The following is a 19,915-nucleotide window of genomic DNA, read 5'->3' on the forward strand; positions in this document are numbered from 1 at the left end:
GCTTTCGAAGCTAGGTTGCCATTTCAAAAAGTTAATAATTTTTACCACTGTAATAATAAATTAGTTAATTAGGTTCAAATTAACCGTGCATTATTATTTTATTTACAAATTAAACTTTTTAACAAGGAATTTAGCCCATAGCAAAGACAGTGGAGAAGTAATAGGACAGTGAATGGATTACATGGGGGGGGGGGGTATGAGAGATTGGCAACAAGTAGAAACTACAATACATGCACGTTTTAGTAGTTTAGTACCTAAAGAGTACTATACACTTCGGTAAAGCCCAGGTCAGAAACCAGGTTGGGGATGAGGGAGCTTTTAATGTGGCCTTCACCATACTTCAAGTTTAAGGTACATTTCAACTGCAGTGTCTAGGCAAAAGGAAAAGTGATGCACACACGGATTTGGTGTTTTACGTAATTTATTGTAACAATTCATTTTAAATAAAAAATAAACCTTTTAAAGCATGGAGGCCTTAAACATAGGAAAAGAAACACCACATACCCAGAAACACCATAAATAACTATCTTCTGGGAAATCACATACTTCATGCAAAACCTTTCAATGTTCCCAGTATAGAAAGTTTGGTGGAGTGAGTGTTAAATGTCAAAACCCTGGGATAGCCTTACTTTTTCAACCAAAACTGCATTTTCCGACCATTCGTCTGTGAATTACACGCAGAAAACAAGGAGTTAAAGCAGCAGATACAATTAATTAAACCTAGTCGCAAAAATGTATTTCCAAAAGGTTTTAGGTTTATATTAAATATATTCAGTGTCGTTCAACAACACATTAATCAAACAAAATAATTGCACTGGAGAAAGTTATGGCAGCCAGGAAGTCAATTTCTTCTCTCCCCTCTGGCAAATTACTAGGCTGTCTTCATGGTTCTGTGGAACAGGTATTACTGTGAACACATATTTACAATACAAAAAAACCAGATTGGAATTGCAGTCTACACTTTGACCTATTAGCATGGACGTACATTAACAAAAATGTATCATTTTTGTGTTAGTGGACTTTTTTTTTTTTTTTTACCCATTCATCCGTGAAAATACATAAAATTATGGCAACAAGATGCTGACAAACGTCCGACTCGCCCATATTCATCAGTCTTATTTATATGCATAAAAGAATATTTTTCATTCAATGTACACTCCATAAGTATCCTGAAGAAGTATAACTCCATCATACCTCTGTCAGCAGAAAACAGCAATTCAATAGAACAAGTGCAATGCAAAGTGGCTCATAACGCTCAGGATACTTCGTTTGTTTACAATAGTTGCTGAACACCAAACCTTAGGAAACTTAACCGTTGACTTTTACCAGCATTTCATTGAAAGAAAATAAACAATAAGAAAGCACTTAAGTGAAGGTGATCGGCAATATTCAATTATAAGAAAAAATATTAACATCTTAAGATGCCCAGAAAAAGTACTCCCTGGAAAGACACGGATGCAGCCCTTGTAGAGGTAGACTATAAAGTACAGAGGTCAGAGAATGGGCATTATCTGTCTTGCAACAGGCTACACGCTTGCTTTGGACTATCAACATTTTAGGAATGCACATCATCTTGATCATAATGGCTGCAATTCTATTATTATGCATACACTCATCTTCATTTACAGTGGATTTCACACAGACACAACTAGGTATCAGCACAGATTACGTCATGTTTGGTGTGCAATGTATTTGTAAAAAAATGTTTCGCTGTAGACCAACAACAGACCTCCATATTTGTGTATGGGCTTGATAATCAGTCCATTGCCCAATCTGGTATACTAGTTTTTTTTTTTTTTTTTACCTTAAACTTAAAGGTTTTAATGCAAGAATAGTTTATCCAGCCACCTCTGTGCTGTCCGTGCCCTTTTTATATTCTCTTAGCAAATACATGTAACGCAAACCATCTGAAACACTTAGAAGCTCGTTCGGAGTCCTGTGCAAACCTTCTGCAGCTACCACACCCGCCATTAGCGATACTGCAGGGTGCGCTATTAAAGAGGGAGCACAATTACCCCACCGCACCTCACAATTAGAGACACTATTCTGTGTGCGCCTGTTCCCTAGCCAAGGTGCTCAAAATCAGAATGTGCTGTGATTACCCACAGGATATGGACCATTTTTTCCTCTCTCAAATCATGGACAAAAGCCCTGGGAGTACGCAACTATCCAAAACCAAAATGAAGTGCCTATTATAAGTCTGTTTCAGTGTAAGAGGTTTTTGCCAGTGAATCCTTCTTTGATAAGACCAGAAACTGCTTTGGTCATAAGGCTGCAATCATTCACTTTGCGTCTTACCCAGCTGCATGCTGTTCCCACTCACTGTGGAACACACTATCCAGCAGAATTTACCGTGTGAAACGATAGCCAGGCCTGGCAAGCTTTCAGGTGCGTGAAGGTTCAATAGTCACAGCTTAACTGATAATGATCAACTCTCTATTCGGTTTCTGGAGTGTAAAGCAGTGGTCTCCAAGCAGAGTGGTCATGCGACTTTCTGTAAATGTCAAAAAAGTGTTTCTGGGAAATAATGATAAGCCTTCTCTATTCGGCATCTGGAGTGTAAGGCGGCAGTCTCCAAGCTGAGTGGGCCATGTGACTTTATATAAAGATCAAAAAAGGTGTTTTGGGAAATCACGCAGGATGTCTTCGCTTTTAGTAGAATGGGTGTGTGCTGCCTCAGTGAGAAGACATCTGAATGTCTCAGTATCCCTTACCAAACTACAAATTAAGAGAACCTATCCAAAAACAAGCATCACTGGGGCACAGACACATGACAGAAGGCAAATGACAGCATCACAAGTGTATGCACAAACCAGTCATTACTGAAGATGGAGGACCTCCAACAATGTAATCTTTAAGATGCTGTCAAAAAGGAGCAGGTCTGGAGAGCTGGAAAACTTACTACACTTGATAGTTAAACTTAAATCATTGCCCTAAGATTCCTTCCGGGAAAATGGTTCGGCCACCAAATCAAGGATACTGAGAGACTATATAAAGATGAGTTAAAGACAATGTCCTTAAGTGACGGATGCCTAAGAATTTAATGTGTGCACAGACTGACTAAAAATATCAATGGCTTCTTATAAATCTGGTATGTGATTAATACCACAACTGAGTAATGACAATGTAGACAGGACTATGTTCTTGGTCAGCCTTGCTCAACGTGGTAAAGGAAGGGATGGCCTGCAAGTCCTACTTTACCTGCAATGTGCGGAACTGAAGAGAGGAACCTTTCCAAGGACAAACTCAGAAGCACAGGAGGCTTTCTATAACTACATTACAATGTTGTTTTAAGGAGCTTATAAACCTTGACAGCCATGTGATCCAAAATGCTACAGGATCTACTGATACCAAACCATCAAAACTTTTAAGCAGGATATGTGCACCAATCTGCTCAATCGTCATAAAGCCTCAGACAACCAATATGGACCCATAAAAATAATATAGTGTACCTCTGGTAAAACACAGAACGTTTTAGCTATCTTTTTAGGATTTGCCTGCACAGTGCTTGTGAAATCTACTGTATTTAATATAAATCTTAAAAGGAGCTTGCTTTCCGCCCCCTTGCTTTTCTTGCTCTTGTTCATCTCCTTTGGTTTCGGAACTTCTTTTCTTATTTGATTTGCTACTTTTAACATAGTGCAAACCCTAAAGATCATATCGAAGCGCTTCACAGGCATGGCGAGATTAAGGGATTTGCACAGAAACTCTGGATGTTGTGCCTCCAACACCAAGACACGAACCCTGGGCGCAATGGCACTGAGCCCCTCCATCCACCTATCGTCCTGTTCCACCCATTGTCCTGTCACCCCCTCAACTCCTTCCTCCGCCCAGGTCAGGGCAAATGCACACTCACCATTCCATCAGGGGACGAAGCAGTCACCCAATCTAATACTCCCTTTGGTTGCTGGTTTTGGGCTAAATGAGGAACAGTGAACACATGGCGCAGCCCTGACAGCCTGTCTCAGCTGGTAACAACGCATGCAGGGAAGGGAACATATGACACACCCAGCCCTGGCAGCATGTCTCAGCTCATCACAATGTGTACAGCGTTCAGGCAATACCTGGCTGTATCCTACCCTAGCAGCCACACATCTTCCTCCCTTGGGCATTGCTATCACACGCACGGCTAAAAGTTAACAGGAAGATGAAAGCAGCTGTAGCTTCAATGCAGAGGCTTGTGTTATCCATGAGAAGACTGGGCCTGCACTGGCGCACAAGGCAACTTTGGGACTCATGCATGGGTCAGGCAGGTGAGAAGTTGATAGGTTGCCTATTAGCAAACGTGTTTTTCCCCCCAGCCCCATAAGACTTCCTGAGACACCAGACTGACTGCGCCCTGACTTTTTCAGCCTGGGGTGTCTCTCAGTGCCATCTTGGTGATACTGCCCTTTTAGGCACCTCCCCACAACCATTCTTCAGGTCCAATTGAGCAATCTAGCCTCGCACCGTTAGAGGCCACAGCCCACTGGGAAAATGCATGGCCAGTCCTGCCATGACACTAATACTGTCCTTGCTGAAGCACCATTCTGAGTGACCGTGGTGACAGTGGAAGACCATACCAGCCATGACGTTGGTAGGACCAAAATGGCTTCCCTGCAGCATTGTCCCATTTAAATCCTTCTCAACTTAATGTGGAAATTAATTTATCATACTTTTCGTAAACTAGAGCACTCAAGTTTCCTAGGGGACAGATGCGCAAAGTCATTTAGTGGCATGCTCGCTCACCATTGCTTACCCCACCCATTCCTCCATTGGCCTCACGACCACTATTTAAAAAAATATTTTAGATTATTTATTGTTGATGGGAGTGGGAAGATCTGGGAGCAAAGTGATGCTGGCCCCTCCACCTTAAAATTAAAAAAGAAATGGTTTTGTCATACTTTTTCATTTTATACTTTTGTCCTTTTGTATTTATGCACCCAGAATGACACAGCTGCGTCATTGTACTTTTTTATGCCCCTTTGGCCATGCTCCAAAGCAACCTGGTGATGCTACATAGCACTGGCAAAAGATGATGGCAAAGCCAAGAGGTCTCAAAGGCAAAACCAGTTGGCTTTGCCAGGGCTTGTTGGTACTGCCATCTCTCACTGGTACAAGTGCTCAGAACAAGGCCTGTATTTATTCAGTACTATAGAACAGGGGTAATGTCTTATATGCCTACTGCTTTGCTACTTATGAACATAGGCTGGTATCCCAATTCAAATACTGAGGTCAAACATATACAAGGTACCAAGCGTGCTTAGTGGTACTGCTGGATGCTGCTGACCATGCTCGCTTGCAAGATACTCGCTTCATGGTCAGCTTGTGCTTCACCAGTACTCAGACATAGCTTATGAAACACCTTCAAGTGAGTCTTCAATTGAGTCTCATTAAACGGTGGCAATACTTAGTGAGTGGTCAGGGTTTTATAATCAGTAAAGGCTAAACATGTTTCAGCGCCATAAGTTGCACATGCCAGCTTTGTGCGATCAACCACCAGAATCAGGCCTCTAGGACTCTTAACGTTAATTCCTTGAGGCATAAGGTGAGGATGGCCAAAACAATACCTGCTAAAGGAAAGCGGGGACCTGAAAAAAAAACCAAAATATTTTTTGGAGCTTCTGCGGTCAAATATTACAGGGCCAAAGATTCCAATCAGCAGATCTCCTGAGGTTTGCAGGTGATGTGCATGGACAAGGGGAGGAAACTGGATGTGCTAGGCTATTCTCTCATTCATTTATACATACCTGGCACAAACGTAAAAGGATAGTACTGCTATGACTTAAAAAAATATGAAAATCAGTATAGCAAAGAGGCACTTCAATTCCACCTCAATTTTTTCATAAAAATAACTATCAAATTACAATTTTGCCACACCATCCCAAGAAAAGACATTTTAAATCAATCATTTTTAAATTTACGGCTCACGTTTGGAACAGAGTTCAGACTGTGCAAGAAATGCCATGTTGGTTGTCTTTTACAATGGTGTTCAGTTTGTTGCCTTAATTACAGTGCGAGCAGAAACTTCACAAACCACTAGTGTATCTGCCTATTAGAGTCCCTTCACTGACATGGACAGATCTATGATCACCGGTGGAGGGAACATAGCTATATTTGCCTTCTGGTTCCTGAGGCTAGGATGGCTTTCTCTGCCTTGAGTGTTTTGAAGAAATCCAACATTCTTAATAAGATCCAAATTACAATTCCTATTCCATGTGATCCATTTCTGTCAAAACACAGTAGAAAACCAACTGGGTTCCGCGAGTGAGGAAACCTACATTGGGACAAAATGAAAAAATATAAGCAAATAACAATGCAAATGTAGACTCAAATAATGTGCAAACATATTTAAATTAACTTAAAACAATCAGTATTAATATTTCATATTGAGTCACATGCTTCCCTGTAGCTAAAAAAACAGCTTTTAAGCCATTGGTTTACCCTCTGCACAGCCTCGGGAAAGTACACGTATGTAGGACTGAAATGTTTATGTGAAAAGTAATTCACAGCGCAAGTTCTATATTGTGCATTGACATTCATTTACAAAGCGTAAAAAAAAAAAAAAAAAAAAAAAAAAAAAAAAAAAAAACAAACATGTAGGTCCCAAAATAGGCGAAGGTCAGTTCCAACAAAATCTTCTAATAAACGTAGCTGGGTGACCCCCCCCCCCCCCTCCCACATCACTCCATCAAATTGCATTAACCAATCTTATCTCTTTTCTACCAAAGTCTTTGTTAATCCACTGCATCTTTCCCTTGGTTGGTTATGTGTTTCTTCATTTTCTTAAATTCTGGTGGCATTCAGTAAGTTGCATTTTTTATTCACTCTAATGTCATGCAATATCCCATAAAGGTATGCTGTTGAGCAATGAAAAAATACAAAAACTAATGCACAGGTAACTTCACTTAAGCGCTCTTAAATACTTGTAAGAATTCACCTGTGTGTGTTCCCTAATTATGCTCAACAACTCAGGGCAAGATTGTTTTAGGATCTACTTAGGAACCTAGACCTGAATCTTGACCCAGAAGTGCCATGACACAGAGCTACCAGCGAGTCTGCACTTGTGGGGGAAACAGGAGCTCCACCCGGAGAAGGAAGGAGGCAGATGGCTGCGGCGAGTCAAGAGCAGCCCGGAGAGTGAAGCGGGATGGGATGAGAGTGGCCGCAAAGGTAAGCAGCGAGCACAGTGCATTAGGTGTCATCGTCCCTCGAGCGTGGAAGTGGATCGTCTAGGACTGAGGATGCGGCTTATGCTAGAGGGCCTGCCTTCTATCCGTCTCTCACCCCTTCACCAGCCTGTCCGCCATTTCTCTGCTGCCTCCCCTGCCACAGCTTGCAACAGCCTCTTCTCTCTGCAGTATCGCTCCTGCTACCCCTCGCTTCCAGCTGCGGGGGGACTGCGGAGGACACACCAGTGCTGGAGGGAGAGCACGCGCTGCACCTACTGCACCAATGCCGGCCAGGGGCTAAAACCAGCCAAAGTCAGCACCAGGAGTTTACCCTTGCTCCTGCCTTGAGGCACTGTACCACTTCTCCACCAATCCCCCATGGCCACCCCCCAACTGGAAGCCATGACCCCATTCGCAGCACAGGAGCCGCTACTTAACTGGGTAGCAGGAGCGGTTAGGAGGCGAAAGCAGTAAGGAACTACAATGTGAGCGGGCTGCCTCAATCTTAGTTGCAGCAGAGCAGTGCAGTGCAGCACAGGGCTGCCTGGAGTGGAGAAGGACCTGGGCAGAGAGGAGAGTGCTGGTTAGTTCTATCGCATCTGGTTGAGCCCTGAGAGTCTGTGAAAGAGGCCCGACTAGGTTTAGGTGTGGCTTCCGGTCTTAGGTGAGCTCCTGCTCCCTCTGTGCGTCCCCTTGGGATACTAACAGCAGCTGCTGCTGCTCTAATCTATCATGGCATGTATGGCAACAAGCCGCACTAAGCTTCAGTGAACTTCAACGAGCTCACAAGTTTAGCAAGGCTCGTAGGTCCATACAGGGTCCCACAGTACCATAGTGCTTCAACGGCCTTTCAAGGGTTTTGTACAGCAACTGTGGGATCTGGGTTAATTCTCTCACACTTTTCTGTGTTGTTAGTTGTTGTGGATGAGTTCACTTAGAAGAAGGAGCGTAAGCAAAGTTGAACTGTGTTGGACCTGGCCCTTTTTGCAGTGTTACCCCAAACATTTTGCCTTGCTCCTTTTTGTCTGACTTTGTTTTTGTTGGCTTCAGGACTCTAAGCACTTTCCCGCTGCTAACCAATGCTAAAGTACATGGTAACATTGGTATATACCTAACTGCCATCTTTAGTTTACTTATAAGACCCCTGTAAAGTGGTATACCATATATCCAGGGCCTGTAAATTAAATGCTACTAGTGGGCCTGGAGCACTTATTGTGCCACTCACTTAATCAGCCTTGTAAACATGTCTCAGGCCTTCCACTACAGAGACTGTGTGCAGTTTCACAGCCACTTCGACTTGGCATTTAAAACCTCTTATCAACCCGTAAACACATTTTATTACATATAAGCCACCCCTACGGTAGGCCCTATGTAGCCCATAGGGCAGGGTATTATGTAAGTAAAAGGCAGGACACGCACTTTCAAGTTTTACATGTCCTGGTAATGAAAAACTTCCAAAGTTGTCTTTCATTACTACTCCTCTCACAGGCCAGCTTTGGAAATTCCATAATATACTTGTAAGCTGTAATTCCTGATCAGAAAGGAGTGGCTGAATCATTTCACTGGAATGGTAATGATAAATTCTCTTTACTGGTAACGTTGGTTTTACAATTACTAATTTAGAAATGTCACTTTTAGAAAGTGGGCATTTCTCTGCTCTGTGTGCCTTGCAGCCTGTCTCTAATAAACGTCTGGGATAGAAGACAGCTACACTTTGTACATTCCCTCTAGACAGGCACAAACACAGGAAGGGTGGGCTTGACAAACTACTCATCTGCATTCTGATGGGCCTTCCTGGGCTGGAAGTGTGGAGGGGAGCTAACGCTTACACTTCAATAGGTAAGTGTCTGTCCCCACACAAAGGGCTGATTACCCCCTACAGATAGTATGGAGCCAGGTCTGGGATGAAAGGGAGACTTGTGCACTTTAAGGAGCTGCTTCGAACACACCCCAACTTCAAGGGCACTTTTGGATACAAGTACTGGGGCTCTAACCCTAGCAAATAAGATCACTACTGGACTTGGGAAAAACTCTCCTGGATTAAAGACTGCTGTGCTATAAGTATTGCCACTCTGCCTGGACTGGCTGTTCCAAGGAACTGCTTCTCTGTATTGCTGAGCTGTCCTGCTAATGTCTGCCCTACTGAGGATAAGGACTGGATCCATCTTGCTGACCCAGAGTGTCTCCAAAGGTCTGCTGGCTTGCCCTTTGTTCTTCTGAAGTCTCAGGGACATCAAAGACTGCTTGCAACTCTCCTGGTGCTGCTGGGCTCTGCTATCTGTGAATCCTACCCTTGCATGAGGTGCTCCTTTCCAGTCCTGGGGCTCAAAGTGGGTTCTGCAGCTGATTCATGCAAAAACCATTGCATTGCCTCAAGTATGTGTTAACTTTCATCGCATCGCTCCTTCAATGCGGAGGCTGCTTAACAGCATCAGATTGGCAGCATGCGCAGCTCGACAACAATGCTCTGTATGGCTCTATGCTGCTCCACTACATTCATCTCTACGGAGCCCAACGACGCAGTGATCCAACTGCATGGAAGATACTGACACAATGTGCCCTTGGTGTCTACGCTGTGCTCCATACTAGGTACTTTCTTAGTGGACTCTGTGGATTCTGTAGCTGGCCTCCCCTCCATTGCAGTTGGCCTTAACTTCGGATTTGCAGCAGTCCCTTGCAAAATCAAGTAATGTTTTGACCGCTAGTGACTTCGAAGCACTATTTATACATTTAATATTTAAAAATGAATATCTCGACTTCTACAGATTGGAATATTTATTGTTTTGGTCTTATTTTACTAAGATAAATATTCTCTTTTTTCCTGAACCTATGTGGAGTCTTTTTGTAGTGTTTTCATTGTATTACTGTGTGTGTGTGTGTTGCACAAAAACTTTGCACATAGTCTCTTAAATTAAGCCTGTCCGGGCTGTGCCAAGTTACCAAGGCGTGGGCACAGGTTAACTTAGGGCGTCTACCTGATTTATCCTGAGTAGGATCCCTACTTGGACAGGGTGCATACCTCTGCTAACTAGAGACCCAATGTCTAACAAACCTGTCTTATGTATTTTTGTTCACATACGTTATGACAGCAAAAAAGTTAAGATCTGGGAGAATAATTCCCATAAGTTGTTGCCAAAAGACCAAATTAAATCCACTAAGTAATGAAGCTCTGAATTTGAGTTTTTTTTAAAGAGAAGTCAACTAGATCTGGTTGACCAACCCAGACCACATGGCAAGACCAACCCAGATAGATACCCACCTTTCTCTGATAATGCTGAGTTAAGTAATTCAGGGTGCGCTGCACAATGATTATTTTGGATAGAAACTATGGGGCATACTCCTGAGAAAAGCCCAAAAAAATCAACAGACTGTTCAGCCTAGAGATACCTCTCTAACAGACTATACCCTACTGGACACATCACTGTTTAAATAGGCTATCAGTTTCAAGTAAGAGTACTCCTGAGAGAATGGGTCCATTGTTCCAGAGAAAATCAATGGAGGTGTTCTGTAGTACGGCAAGTCCTCAATACATTGTCGAGGCCACATCTATCTGCGGCATCAGAACTATTGCTTAATCAGTCAGAGAACCTTCCTGGTGAGTAGGGCTGTTTTTCCAAAACTCTCCAATGCCTTGGGAGAATTTTGTCTTCTATTATTAATCTCCTGGAAAAATCCACAGATAGTTCTGATCATAATCTGGGCATTTGGTCTGTAATTCTGAAAGAGCTCCCAATGAAATCTGAGAGTCTTTAAGTGGCAACTAAGCAGGGTGGTTTCCATGACAGTCTCATTCAAAAGATAAATACCGGTGTACAAGTTAATTGTTTCATCTCAAAATCGTTGGCATACATGCAAAAATTAGTACCGGAGGTTGATGTATCTTCATTGGAGCTTCTTTTTATGCATGATTACTTCTTTCTTCAAGAATCTCTAAAAGCAGGTCTGGGTAAAGATTACTCAACTGTGCCACAATGGATCAAATTAAAAAAGGAATAAAGGGGGTGACTGGTAAAACCCCCCCAGCCATGGTCTTAGCCCCCAGGAAAATGAAAGATAGGAAAAAAGCTTAAAGAAAGGAGAGAAGATTAAATAAAAAAGGTCTAGAAAAGTTACATTCCCTATGGAAAATTCTCCTGCAGAGAACTCAGCAGAATCTGGGGAAAAGGCATAGTCAACTGCTGTTTCCGAGAATATTCGTGAGCCAAGTAGATTAACATCAACAGAGGGGCCAACAATTGTGGATAAAAAAGCTGTTTAGATTAACAGGATGTTAGGTTGATTCATGGCTTAAACAATGTTGTCCTAAATGTTCATCAGCCTTGGGACTCCAAAAAGGGAACTCTAGGCTCTGTCGATTTTGAATCCAATCACACCTGTATTTGTGCCTCGTTGAATCCCTGATCCATTCTGGATAGTGGCTCCCAACACATCAAATTAGTCAGGAAAAAGCGCAAGTGAGAAAGGAGGAAATTACAACTTTGGACTTCGTTTTATTTGACGAGGACTATCCTTTTAAATAAATCCTCTCTGTTAAATCTTTTGGCACCGGTAGGCCAACTTACGTTGGTAAGGAGCAGTGATCTGGAATTAGTGGAACTACTAGATACACAAGTAGAGAACAAATCAAGGGTTACATTTAAGTTGCAGATTACTGCAAACTTATCTGTGAACAATTGTGAGTTTTTATGTTGCAAGAATTGCTATTGTACCTTCTCCCTAGCGGTGTAAAACAATATTTGCAAACATTACACCCTCTAAAAGAATGCACTGTGTTGCAGGAGGAAATGAGCACCAATGCAAAAATGACATTAGCCTCTTGCACGTCTGGCTCAAAGGTGATGTCATAACAATTATTTTGGCCTGGCACCAATCAAGGATGAGGTGTCTCAATGGGCATGGCTCGAAGACTCACTAAATAGTGAAAAAGTGTCTGTAGTTAATCAGATAAATCTCTGTGTTCAGTGGTTCTAACCATTCCATTAATAGTGGGTCATGGAATATAGGCGGATGCTGGAATAATGTAGGAAATATTTTGAATCCGAGTACAATAAATTCTGCAAAACGTTTACAAGAAACCTGGGCTCCTGTTGCCTGAGGTTCAAAATTATTTTGTGATCAGCTGTTCTACTACTAAGTCAAAGTGAGGTCGTGCTAATGGCGGAGTATCTGCATTATTGCCAGCAAATTTTCATTGGTCTTATCAGGTATATTGTCATCGGTTGAATTTAATAGATTGTATCAGTTTTTCCTTTTATTTTGGTCAACCTATACATTACACTGTGTTAAGAAAATCTTCTGTTCAGTTAATTTTTCCACTACATAAATTGGATTATCAGGACAGTTGGTATTTCCAAGGTTGTAATAATGGGAGATCATAATCCTACCATCCTGTCCATGATAATTGAGTATGTCATTGCCTCTTATACAGCCTTTCCTTGTCTGATGAAACTAAAGGTAATAAATAATATCTGGAGTGACCACAATATCTTACTTCTAACGATGAATGGGAAACCAGATGCCGTACACTCATGGCAGATCTCTCATAATGGCAAGTTATAATTTAGTAATGCGAATGGAAGGGTATCGTGGAGTAAGGAAGATAAGCAGTCACTGTCAGATGAACAAATGAAAATCACTGAATCCCTTCCACATGAAGAGTATATGAGGCTAAACCCGAATATTAAAAGTAGTAAATGACTAAAAGCAGTAAGACATTCTAATAATTTTAATAAATCAATAAGGCCATCAGTCATTTATAAAGAAGGAAATACATTTTTTATTCTATAAAACGGAATAAGCTGATTTATTGCCAGAAAAGAAGGAGATCTAGGTGGGTAAGCATTAAAAAAATATATTATTCAGATAATATTTGGGTAAAAATAACCTAAGCAGTGAAAAGTAAAAACAAAAAAGCCTTCTGTAAAATTAGAAGGGGAAAATAATGGTTCTTTCTCTAAACCCAAGATAAATAATAGTACTAACTCTGACTAGCAGCTATATACAACTTCCCTTTACGCTCTAAATAACTCAGCCTACAGCATTATGGTTTTGGACTTCCTTGGTGGACCCCTAGAAGGTAGGTGTCCTCCTTCCACCTCCCATCTATGCAGAAGGTGTTACATCGCCTTAAGGCTGCCAGGAGCACCGCTGCAAGAGGTCCAGACCAATTACTTGTTACCATCTTAACACTGGACCCCAGAACTATGGGCTTCTTATTTAGTGGCGCCCTTCTGTTATTGTTATCACACACGAGAAGTTCCCAGCTCTTGGAAGGGTAGTATCAATCTCCTACTGCATAAAAATGGCCCTTTAAATCTTCCAAGAAACTACAGGCCAGATCGCCTTGATGGATGCTACAAGAAAGATTTTTGCAAAATGGATTTTATCTAACCTACTTGAATGGCTGGAGGAAGAAAATATTATACCTTTGGAGCAAGCAGGGTTTAGAGCAGGCCATTCAACATTGGTTAACATAACTGCGATTAATTTGATTCTGGAGAAGCTCACAATGTTTTTTCAACAGCCTATGACCGTGCAGACAGACAGACTCTTTGGAGAAAACTGAGTAACATTGGAATCCCAGGGGGTCTTTTGAAACTTATCGTCCTCCATACTGCCACGTGGTGGCATGTCATGTTAGGAGGTAGGCGGGGGATGACACCAAAATTTCCCACTAGGAAATGACTGAAACAGGGATGCTTGTTGGCCCCTCTTCTTTTCAGGTTATATATGGCAGATCTCTCGGACGTGATGTGTAGGCTGCCCAAAACCTAGGCATTTACCCATTAAGTACACTTTTATATGCGGACAAAACCGTCCTGCTAGATCGGACTTCTAAAACTCTCCAAAGACGTCTTGACATCTTATAAACTTATTCAGATACTCATTTTCTGACGGTAAATATAAATGAAAGTAAGGTTATGAGGTTTCGACCCAAGGGTTCCTAAACGCAAAATGGAGGGACTCGATAGGTCAGCTTTTGATAGAGTGATGCAGGCATTTGCTGAGCACCCTCCTGTGGACGCCTCCCAAAGCGGCCCCCACTCTCACTGTGGTCATCAGCAGATGTTGACAAGGACGGCTCACATGACTCCAACGACGAGGCGGGCCCGTCTAAGCCTTGGAGGCCATCCCAGATTCCGTCATAACCCCCTCAGACCTCTGGGTCATTGGACATGCTAAATCCAGATGTTCTTATCCACCCTTGCTCCTCGGAGTGGGTCCCCTCAGACAAGGTCACTGCATACGTGGCCTGTAGGCTGCGCAAGCCTCTGGAGAAGGTTTGTGCAAGATTGAGAGCAGAGTGCCCTGACCCTCCCAGGAAAGTTTCCGCCACTCCAGACATCGACCCAAAGATGGCCACGTTTCTGCAGAAATGTATCAAAGACCCCAAAAAAGGGATTGACAGGTTCTGGAGGACCTGTCAGGATAAATTGTTGGACATTACAGGTCCCCTCACTGGGATGTTGGAGCGGACGGAGGAGGCCAAGGCAACTGATACCCCGCTGTCCCCGGGGGTGGTCTCCGGGTGTGCCCAGAGGGTGGTAATCTTCCTGGGCAATGCCAACTGCACTCTCTCGGTGGAGAAGTGCAGATCCTTGTTGATAAAGGTGGAGCCAAAGCTCTGTGACTTCGCATCTGTGGAGGCGGGCCGGTAGCTCAGGGCAATCTCTTTGGGTTCATCTCCACCTTTAAGTCCTTGGATAAGGCGCAATCCTCCATAAAAAAGATTTTCCAGCCCAGCCAGTTCATTGCGGACTGTCGTGGGAGAGGGCTCTCCACCGGCCATTTTTACATCCAGACCCCACCAGAGGACAAGCCCCTCGCAGGGCAGGTGGAGCAGCCTCACCACAGAGAATTATTTCCCACAAGACTGGGTCAACGAGGCAGCTGTGCTAAAGGGTCCTTCCGTGGACAATTGCAAGGAACACAAACTGGTGAGTTTCATGTCATGGGTTTCCATTCCATTTGGGTGGCAGCTTGCTCAATTTGCGCACAATTGGGAACCTCTTACCTCAGACCCTTGGGTTCTTCAAACCATCCACTGTTTTCAGCTAGAGTTCTTTGGGACCCCAGTTCAGAGTTCCTGTCCTCATCCTCTGACCTCTCTTGCGCAGGAAGCTTTAGTGGACCAGGAGGTTGGGGGAGCTGCTGCGCAAGGTGGCTATAGCCCCAACTTCGCTTCACCCCACGGTTTCATAAGCAACATCTTAGTGGACAAGCGAGATGGGGCCAGCATCCTGTAATCAATTTGAGAGAATTCAATGGTTGGCTGTTGTACCGTCACTTCAAGATGGAGTATCCATCTCTTGCGTGATCTTCTGCGCCAGGACGATTGGATAGTCCGCCTGGACCTGCAGGACGCTTACCTGATGGTTCACGGATGAGAGATCTAGTAAGGAGTATCTGAATTTTGGGGTGTTTCTTACAATGATGTGCCGCTGATGATATTTAGGATGCTATATGTCTTTAGTCATGTTGGTCATGATCTTGGTACTAACAATCTTTGTTCTGCAGCAACAGGTGTGTTGTGGGAATGACTATTGATTCAGATCATGTTTGGTTTGCAGGTAATGAATCCAACAAAGGTGACTGACTGGTCTACTACCTTCATCTCACATCAAGAAAGAGGAAGTGCCTGGAACACCATGGTGTCAACAGAAGTTCTTAGGTTGGAATTTGGGTTTGTTGAGTAGTTTTTATAAGAGGACTGGCAGCTGTATTACGGTGGTTCCATTGCCTTCTGCATGAAAAAAAAAAGAAAAAAAAAAAAAGAAAAAAAAAATGACTGAGGAGACTTATGGCTTTGGAATGCCTTGTCACAACAAAATGAGGTTGGATCATTTTTAACTAACATTCGAACTGCACTACAGCACTTTTCTTTGACCGGAACAGATATTCAATATATGCTTTATGGTCATTTTAAAATTACTTAAAAGATAAGATGAAAAACTGCTCCATGGAGAACGACGTAGAGGTATGTAGAGCAAAACACTGCTTCCTTTATAACATACAATCTTGCCAAGCGGCCGGTCCCCAAGTAGAACTGAGCTGGAGTTTGGAACATAGGGTGCGAAGATGTATAATACTATGGTTGCCGTTGAAAAAAATGGGGCGGATGCTGGGCAGAATATAAGGTGGGAGGCGAGAATATGCACCTTATGTAACTGATGTGCAGTCCACTGAACGTGTTGTATTTGTATACTTATCAACATTGATTTTTAAAAGCACTTTAAAAAAAAATAACGTGCTGTAATGTTTTTACATTTTTTGCAGCTGTATTAAAGGATAGCATTTTGATTATGTTATTGTAGATCTCATTGTTGCAGATGTAATAATGATATCATTTTGATTGTTATTGTAGATCTCATTGTTAGACCTAAATCTCTAATAAGAACTGAAAACCGAAATGAATGATCAGACTTCCCAATCTATTGCCAGTTCAGTTGATAATAAATGGGACACTTTTGCCTCCAAGACTGGTTGGTTGTGCCCTAGCAATATTGAACAATCACTGAAACATACAACGTGGAACTGAAAAGTCCGCAGAACTGCATGGGCAGATACTGTCATAAAATACAAAGAATTTTAATATAAACACTTCTGATTTCTGGGAAGAAGGTCTTAAAATTGTTCTCGCAAATTCCACAAATGTTAGCTTGCCCTCCAGGAAAGCTGTCAAACGACCTGCCCAAAGAATAGCAGACCACAGACACATTGGCAGGCCTTCTTCCCTATGGCAGCTGTACTCAGCTGCTCTTTTTCTGAAGGCGCTACGGATGTTGATAGAAGAATTGTTCATCTCTTCTACTCTGCCACATCATCATAGACCTTGGATGTTGATTTGCCATCACAAAGACAGGATCTGGTTTGACGACTGACATTCTTTTTCTAACTTCTTTTTATGACCCTCATTGAACCCAGGAAGGTTTCCACACTCAAAAATGAGGGATTCCTGAAACCAAGAGAACCATAGATCTTGCTGGCACTTTCAACTGTAAGATCTGAAAAGATCATAATATTTCCACCTGGGAGATTAATGTACACATTTTCAGCCAGATATCGATCCGTCCCTAGGCCTTTCCCCAAGATAAAGCATTTTGCTGGCACTTTCAGCTGTAATGCCTCAAAAGATTAGAAATATTTTATCCTGCGAGATTAATGTACAAAAGTTCAGCCTGATAAAACCAGTCCCTAGACCTTTTTACAAGAAGATGCACATTTATTAGCTGCGAGACCAGACTGACCTTTGTGGTCCACGTGGTGGTACAACCATTGGTAGCATGAGTCTTTTCGCCTCTTCTGTTGTAAGGACATTCTACCTCTTCTCAATGATATTCAGCCTCTAGATCTTCTTGAGGAGCTCTATCTTCTGGTGGGTTATGGACTTTCAGGTGCTCTAGGTCTGCTACAGACACTCCGGAATGGCTGTACTTCAAAGCAACATAGTGCCTTGATAGTGAATCCACTGTTGACAGTTTCTCAACGCCAAGGTGGACCTTAAGACACAACGTGACATTATGCAGAATGCTGGCAAAGCCCAAAACATTTAACACCTCCACATCCAGTGCATATGCAATAATGGCAGTGATGGCACTGATCCACATAGGAACCTCTCAAGTATATACTTGTGGGGGACCTACATCTTTCCAGGTAGAGGGATTACATCTCCTGACAGTTGAGGTGGCATGTAATCCGAAGTAAGAGGTTCTAGACTCTTGCCAAGTAGGCTCAGTTTAGACTGCCAGTGAGGCCTTTCTCCACTTTGTCTCCTCTGAAACATCTCTTAAGAAATACAAAATAATGTTCTGCTTACATACCATACAAAATTACGTACATGTCTTTGCTTCACTTTTTACCACCACATGGAAGACAGCTGTACAACTGATGAGAAAGCAGATGAGGATTGTCTACCCCAGATAGGAAAATAAAGTAAAACCCATACCTTTAGGAAATAAAGAAGAAAATGGTGGCTGATGTCTAAAGATGAAGGGAGCCCAAAAATTATTTTCAGGTATCAAATTTTGAAGTGATTAAAGCTGAAAGGACAGGAGTTTGGTCAGGCAACGCTGCTCTATAGAGCTGGGAGGAGGGTTGAACTGTGCATGTCACTGAACGTCTAATGGTAGGTGCCCTTTTCAAACAGCACCTGCTGTGTTTTTTGAATTACACTACAAAACACATTGAAATTCTAGAGGAGGACAAGCTAATCGATTTCAAACAATCTCTCTAATTCATTGGATTAGAGAGACCAACATTAAGGGATATTGTGTTTTCGTTGAAAACCTATTATCTCCCTTTAAATTGACATTTGGTAGATTTGCAGGAAAGAAGCATATATTGAACCTTTTGTACTAACTCGATCAAGGGTCCATGCTGTCCCTTTTCCAACAACTGGGCATCCATTAGCAGAGCTGTAATATTTGTGTTTGAATGAGTAAGTTCCAACAAAAATTCAAGAACTTTGGCCATCCACCCCCAAAAAGTCCAAGCCACTTTACTTTGAGATACAGGTCCATAAAAGTTCAGTATGGCCAAGAATTAAGCACTTCTATCCCTGTTGGCCTCATGTGCAGGAGAGAGAGTGTAGCGAAATAAATGAACCGAACCAGTCTACTAGTGAAATGTTTCTACTGTTCAAGTTAAGAACTGGCTCAGCTGATAGCTATCAAACGCCTGCGGAATTTGATGGTGGAGGATTATCGACAAATTATGTTAGCCAGATTGTAAACAGTTAACAGCCTAATGACCATGTCAGCCTGTACATTTTCTCTGGGCTGGTTTCCTATTGGCTAAACACCAGTGGGTATCTAAAGTACAGAAGCACTTATTGTGGCCTTATAAAGGCTGGATCCATTGCAATCTTAAGGATCAGGCTGGGTCCATCATCCTGAAAAATCGGTCTCACCAAGGCATCAATAAAATAAGTGAAAAACTCTGCATAGCACATTCCTGGCCTCAACTGCATTGAAACATATTCAGAATTCTCAGTATCTTTGGTGTCGCAATGCTGACATTTTACAAAGCGCATTTTGAAGCTTCAGAAGACTTGAGTCTCCTCGTAAGTTTTGCATGTGAGGCTCTTGGCTCTGTGAAATCTGCCTGCAGTCAGAGGCATCTGGTGGTCTTTCGTATCTGCAGTTCAATAAGAATTATCATTTGACAATCCTGTATTGTTCTTGGGTAAAATGATCTGCAGATGCTTAAGGGATTTATCCAGAGGACACAGCCAGTTAATGTGAGCCATGGTTAAAGTTTATTACAAGAGTCATTACTCCAAATATTGCATGTGTTTATTATTATTTTTTAGACTCTCATATGATAAATTTATTACAAATCTGGACAAGAAACAGTCCATTACAACACCAGGAAAATTATGGAAGGCTGAAAGACTGAGGATCTCTTTGGAGTGTGAAAAAACATGAACCTAATGCATTCAAATGCATAACGTAACAAAAAAAAAAAAAAAAATGAGAAACAAACTGATTCAATAACATTTGAAATCACTTTTCCATGGCAACACCACCACTCTGAAAGAGGCATAAGCATTGCAGTTCCGTTAGGGGCAATTTTATGACAGTCATGCATGCCACACAAGAAACTTTATATTACAAGACCCTTACTGTACAGCAAGGAACACAGTGCTGAAATAGCTACTGGAAATCATGCGCCAACCTTTAAAGGGAAGGGATCCACCCAAACATATGTGTGCACAGAAATCACACTCAGCAAACCGCAGAAAATATTCTTGTCAACCTAGTAGA

At 42.3% G+C, this 19,915-nt stretch overlaps 1 protein-coding gene across 2 annotated transcripts in view; it reads right to left on the bottom strand.

The window, feature by feature from the left end:
* Positions 1-403: 403 nt before the first annotated feature.
* Positions 404-19,915, bottom strand: part of SLC7A6 (solute carrier family 7 member 6) — a 433,424-nt gene continuing 413,912 nt past the window's right edge. For both annotated transcript variants that reach the window (XM_069217253.1, XM_069217254.1), the window contains one exon: positions 404-6,256. In XM_069217253.1, coding sequence (XP_069073354.1) covers positions 6,189-6,256 — 68 coding nt within the window. In that variant the 3' untranslated portion in view covers positions 404-6,188. The remainder of the gene's footprint in view (positions 6,257-19,915) is intronic.

The sequence above is a fragment of the Pleurodeles waltl genome, chromosome 12, assembly GCF_031143425.1.
Source record: "Pleurodeles waltl isolate 20211129_DDA chromosome 12, aPleWal1.hap1.20221129, whole genome shotgun sequence".
Classification (NCBI taxonomy): Eukaryota; Metazoa; Chordata; class Amphibia; order Caudata; family Salamandridae; genus Pleurodeles; species Pleurodeles waltl.